This window comes from Motacilla alba, chromosome 3 (genome assembly GCF_015832195.1).
Source record: "Motacilla alba alba isolate MOTALB_02 chromosome 3, Motacilla_alba_V1.0_pri, whole genome shotgun sequence".
Taxonomy (NCBI): Eukaryota; Metazoa; Chordata; class Aves; order Passeriformes; family Motacillidae; genus Motacilla; species Motacilla alba.
Genome location: NC_052018.1, coordinates 3,356,902 through 3,362,810, shown reverse-complemented (window position 1 = coordinate 3,362,810; position 5,909 = coordinate 3,356,902). Strand labels below are relative to the sequence as shown.

General features: G+C 57.1%; 1 protein-coding gene across 1 annotated transcript; it reads left to right on the top strand.

Annotated features, from left to right (window-relative positions):
- Positions 1–541: 541 nt before the first annotated feature.
- SOX7 (SRY-box transcription factor 7) lies at positions 542–5,028 on the top strand. Its single transcript, XM_038133779.1, has 2 exons — positions 542–835; positions 2,730–5,028. Exons 1-2 carry the CDS (start codon positions 610–612, stop codon positions 3,632–3,634), a joined length of 1,131 nt encoding a protein of 376 aa, XP_037989707.1. The 5' UTR covers positions 542–609; the 3' UTR covers positions 3,635–5,028.
- Positions 5,029–5,909: the final 881 nt, after the last annotated feature.

The window sequence follows — 5,909 nt, the reverse complement described above, 5'->3', positions numbered from 1 at the left end:
TGGGCTGGTGATTAAAGCAGGAGAAGTAGGGAAAAGCTGTCCCTGCCTGTGGGATCTGTGCCTCGATTTCCCTTGGCAAAGAGAGTTCCTGCAGCTTGTCAAAGCCTGGGGAGGGGACTTTTGCACCCCAGTAGGATCTTCCTTTCGGTGCCATTTTCCTTTTTTACCCCAGTTTTCGGTGCCTTTATCTCCTCTCTGTGTTACCCCCCAGCCTTTAAAGTTTGAAGGTCTCTGAGGTGAAGGAGGGCAGCGGGGCTGTTTGGGGGCGGGACATCTCCAGCTCTCTCCTCGCTCCCTTTCAGCGAGCAAAATAAGGAAAAATAATAATAAAAGAGGGGGAGGGGGCAGCGGGAAGGAGAAAGGGGGGTGTTGGGGGTGCTGCTTCCCCGGGGGGGTGCCGGGCAGAGGGGTGGGGAGAAGTTTTCTCGCAGCACCATCCCGGCCGGGGCTGAGGAGTTTGCAAACAAGGAGGAGCAGCGAGTCCCTTCGGTGTCATTGGAGGAGGCTTTTTCCAAGGAGCTCATAAATACGGGAGAGGCCGGGCAGGAGGCTGGGACTGCGCGGGGACCCCGAGGGCAGCGCGGCGGGGCGGGGGGGGGCCGGGGGGCCATGGCTGCGCTGCTCAGCACATTCCCCTGGCCGGAGCGGCTGGAGGGGGACGCGGGCGAGGGGCTGTCCCCAGGGCCACCCCCCCGAGCGTCGCAGGGCGAGAAGGGCTCCGAGAGCCGCATCCGCCGGCCCATGAACGCGTTCATGGTGTGGGCGAAGGACGAGAGGAAGCGGCTGGCGGTGCAGAACCCCGACCTGCACAACGCGGAGCTCAGCAAGATGCTCGGTGAGGAGCGCGGGGGGCGCGGGTTTGGGGGGCGACGCGCGGAGGGAGATCGGGGACCCACCCGGGCATCCCCGGGGGTGCAAACCCTGCCCGGATCCGGTGCCCAGGGGGGAGCACCCGGGCACCCACCCAGCCATCCAGGTGCAAATCCTGTCGGGATTCAGTGCCCAGGGGCACTCACCGGAGATCCCTGCGGGTGCAAACCTTGTCCGGATTCGGTACCCACGAGTCCACCAGGGAATTCCCGGGAGTGCAAATCCTGCCCGGATCGGTGGCCCGAGGGAGGCACCCACGCACCCACCCGGGCACGGGATGCACACCCTGCTCGGATCCAGCGCTCCGGGCTTGGCCCCTAGGCACCCACCTGCGGTCCCGGGAGTGCAAACCCCGTCCGGATTCAGTGCATTGGGGTAGGGATCCAGGCACTCTCCGGCCATTCCTGGGGGGCAAATCCCGTTCGGATGCAGTGCCCCGGGTTGGGCACCATGCACCCACACGGTCATCTCAGGGTGCAAATCCCATTTGGATCCAGCGCCCCGGATTGGGAATGCCAGCACCACTGGCCATCCCTGGGAGTGCCAAACCTGCCCAGCCGGGGACCCGGTCTGGCATGCAGCAGGAGGGCACCCCTACACCTACCTGGCTGGTTTTAGGGTGCAAAGCCAGCCCTGATGGTGTTCTGCACCCCGGGAGCAGCACCGTGCACCCTCCCTGTCACCCACTGAACTGTCCCACACTCCAGGTGTGCAGCCACTCCTCAGGGTGCAAAGCCTGATGGTGTCCTGCATCCCAGGGGACAGGCACCCTGCCCGATCCCCTGCTGCAAACCCTGAGGGTGCTGCCCTGCTGTGCAAGGAGAGAACCCAAATTTTCCTGGCCTGTCCTTGCTGTGTCACTTTGTGCCAGTAGTACATGGCTGGGGGCTCTGTGTGTATTTCTGCTGTTACTTTTGGGGGATCACAACCCATTTTGAGCACATATTTGTTTCCCGCTCCCCATCCACTCTTTCTCCCTTCCTCCCAATCCCCATTTTGATGTGAAACCAAGAGGTCAAACCGAAATTATCAGCCCAGACCGCCTGAGAATGAGCTGCCCAAATTGCAACACAGCTTTGCTGCCCAACCTCTTATCCAAAGTTTCTGTTTCCCTGGACAGTTCTGTGGTGTTTTCTTTGGTGGTTTGAGTTTTCTCCTTGCTGCTTTGCCATGCAGCATCTCAGCTTATTAGTGTTATTTCTGCTGTCTCAGGCCATGGGAAGGCATCAAAGGCTTTGATGTGTATCCTCAATTCTCCCCCTTACCCTGAGGAGCAGCCTGGGACAGCTTCACTGTGGGATAAAACCCCCCTGCCCAATCCTACTTCTCTGTGCTGTGCCTTGGGGACATTTTACCTCAGAGAGGCACGAGGTCATAGGATTACAGAATCATGGAATGGTTTGGGTTGGAAGGGACCCTAAAAACCATCTAATCCGTGCCCCTGCCATGGGCAGGGACACCTTCCACCATCCAGACCAGCTGTCACCGTGTCCAGGTCTCCTCGTGCCCTGGTGCAAGCCCTGGCAGGGCACAAGCTGGGGCACCCTAAAGGACAGCACGTCCTGACCCTCTGCTCAGCCAGGCACGGCCTTGCCTGTCCCTGCTCCACAGTCCATGGAGCTGGGAGAGTTCATCTGCCTGGATTTACTACTAACCCCAAACCCACCTTGTGTGAGGACTTGGGATGAAGGGAGTCAGAGACCCTAGAGCAGCCTCAATTCCCCCCTTCTTCTCCCACCCGCTGCTGCCACGTCCCCCCGCGGGGTTTTTGGGATGTGCTCTCTTTTGCATGTGCCAGGTGAGACACTGGGCACACTTGGGAGGCTGCGGGCGCTAAGAGAGCGTGTCCTCCGTTTCAGGGAAGTCCTGGAAGGCGCTGAGCCTGTCGCAGAAGCGTCCCTACGTGGAGGAGGCCGAGCGGCTGCGGGTGAAGCACATGCAAGATTATCCCAACTACAAGTACCGGCCCCGTCGGAAGAAGCAGGTCAAGCGCATCGGGAAGCGGGTGGATCCCGGCTTTCTGCTGGGCAGCCTGACACGGGACCAGAACTCTGTGCCGGAAAAGCGGACCTGCAGCCGGGCCGGGGGGGACAAAGAGGGCCCGGGTGAGTACCCGCCCCGCCCGGGGCTGCCGGCAGTGCGGGCGTACCGGGAGGCTCCAGGCAGCGGCAGCAGCGCCAGCGTGGACACCTACCCCTACGGGCTGCCCACCCCGCCGGAGATGTCCCCTCTGGATGCCATAGACCCCGAGCAGAGCTTCTTCTCCTCGCCCTGCCCCGAGGAGCATCACCGCTCCCACCTCGCCGGTGCCACCTTCTCGCCGGAGTACGCGGGCGGCTCCCTGCCGTGCGGCCACCACCCCCTCAGCCCCATGCCGCAGCCGGCCACCTGCATGATCCCCCCGGCCTCCAGCTGCCCTTCCCTTCCTCCTCCTCCTCCTCCTCCTCCCAACTACTACACACCCGCCTTCCCCTCCCTGCCCCCTCCCAGCCTCCATGCCCACCTGGGCCAGCTCTCCCCACCGCCTGACCACCAAGGCTTCGACACCTTGGACCAGCTGAGCCAAGCGGAGCTGCTGGGGGAGATGGACCGCAATGAGTTTGACCAGTATCTCAACAACCCCAGCCACGGTGACCACCACGGCGGGGCCTTGGCCAGCGGGCACGTCCCGGTGTCCGGCAGCTCCCACAGCTCCGAGAACAGCCTCATCTCCGTCCTGGCCGATGCCACGGCCACCTACTACAATAACTACAGCGTCTCTTAGGAGCCCAGCCGGGGCCGCCTGGACCGGCCAAGGAAGGACCCGACACTGTTCCGAGGCGTTGCTCCCTGGGGACATCGCCTGCGGCCCCTCAGGGTGACCGAGCCCGAACCACAGGGCCCTGGAGTCTCCTCGGTGCTGTAGGTAAAGGATTTGGGTTGTTGGGTCACCACCGTGCAAAGCCTGGAGTGCTCTGCTCCGACCGTGGCCAGGGAGCACTTCCCAACGCCAAAGCCCTTTGGCCAAGTCCCTCTTCCAAAGCAGGGATGCTCCTGGGAGCACAGGAAGGCTGCCCCTCATTTTGGGGCATCCCCAGCTCTGCTTTGGAGTCAGGAGTGCGGCAGCGCCCTGCAAACGTCAGGTCTGAATTCCCCCTGGAAGGGGGAAAGGCAGGGATGGGAGAAGGGAAGATTTTGGTGAAGGTCCATGAGCTGGTTTTGGGTTCTGGTGGCGGCGTTGCTGCCTGACCACCCTGACCTGCCTGACCACTCCAATGGGGATTAAAGCCCCCGTCCCCTGCCCCAGAGCATGGACTGGGGGCTTCATCCCTTGGGAAACCCCAGAGGGGATGGGATACCAGCCAGGAGAGGGGTAGCCAGCCCTGGGAGTGCTGAGCCTGTTCTGGAGTGGGGCAAGATCAGGGCTTGGAAAGGCAGGATCTGGCCAGCATTCACCCCTGGGAGCAGGTCCTGGGATGAACATTTTGGCCAAGAGGTGATGATGTAGCAGACACTTTTTTTGTCAAACATCCTTTGAAGGGGAAGGCTCCATGTTTGGAGCCACAGTGCCCAATGCCTCTCCTAACTCTGGCGTTTTATTGCTTGTAATAAAGCTGTACATTGATTTATTCCTTCCATTATTCCTCCTGCCCCCCACCTCGGATTTTGTATTGCTCGAGTTCTCTTCCTTTCCATAAAAATGAAGCTTTTTTTTTAAATCAGTTATATGACATGATTAATCTTAGTGTTTACTGTATGGCACTTGGTAATGATTAGTTAGTAATGTGGTTATGATTTCCTGGTTTCAGTCCCCAGAATGTATTAATAATAATTGCAGAGAAAACTTTAAAAAAAAACCCAAAAGTTCGCCGGTTTTTAAGCTAACACATTCCATCTCTTTTGTGTGACTCTATGCATTTTGAATGAGTGTAGATACGAGTTTGCATAAAATATTTAATTTAAATAAATATGTTTTTATATGATGATCGTTCGATGATTTAAATTGCTGTCGCTATTGACAACAGTTTTCAAAACAGAAACATTTCCCGTGCAAGTGCTATTTTTTTATATTTTTGTTGTCATCGTTGTTGTTGGTATTTTCAGCCAAATTTTTCTACTACCATTTTTTATAAATAAAACAAAGATCTGTGGTTATCTTTACAAATTGTGGATTGCTTTCTAACAGACTCGGGGCATGATGAGTGCCTACCCTCACTTTTCATGGAGTGTCTCGGGGCTGAGGTCACTGTGCTAGCCTTGATCCTGCTTTTGCCATCTCTCAGATGTGGTCTTTGTAATCCTGTTTCCATATTACAGTGAAGTCAAGAGCTTTGCCTTTGGTGTCTTGGTGAGCACAGATGATGTTGCCAATTTATGGAGCGAGTGCCAGTGCCTAGAACATGGGTTTTCATTGCATTTAAGGTTGTCTTTTCTTTCACAGTTTGGGTAATTCACCTTTTAAGGTGCTCCACAGTGGGGGAACCTTGAAAAGGGTCCTCATTTCAGGTGCAGATCAAGGCAATGAGGCCTCAGAAATATGTGGGGGTCAAATTTGGGGAGGCACGTGAAGGTGATGTTGAGTGATGGTCTTCAGGCCTGGCCAGAAAAGAGAAAAGCTTAATCCACGTTGTTGTGGAAAAGCATCACAGCCTGCTCTTGCCAGACATTAAATCGGGCTGTGTCCCTGCTGTCCTTGAGTTTTAGCCAGGCACAGAGAATCCCAGAGTTGTTAGGGCTGGAAGGGACCTCTGGAGATCCAAGGCAGAGTAAACATCTCCCAAAGCGGTGTCTTCCCAGGCTGGGTCCTCCTGCTTAGCCCCAAAAAGTGGAAGAGCACGTTTCTTAGTGCACTTTGTGATGCTACCTCTGCATAGTGGCTGGGAGGGGTCTTCAGAGGTCACCCAACCCAACCTAATCCTGTCCCTTGTCTCCCATAAATGACATCACTGATCCATGAAGCCCATGGTCCCAGAAGGGGGAGGCTGTGTGAGTATTTGGGGAGGCACCAACATGACCCTGTCCCGTTATCCTTTATTCCCCACTTGTATCCCCTGGATTCA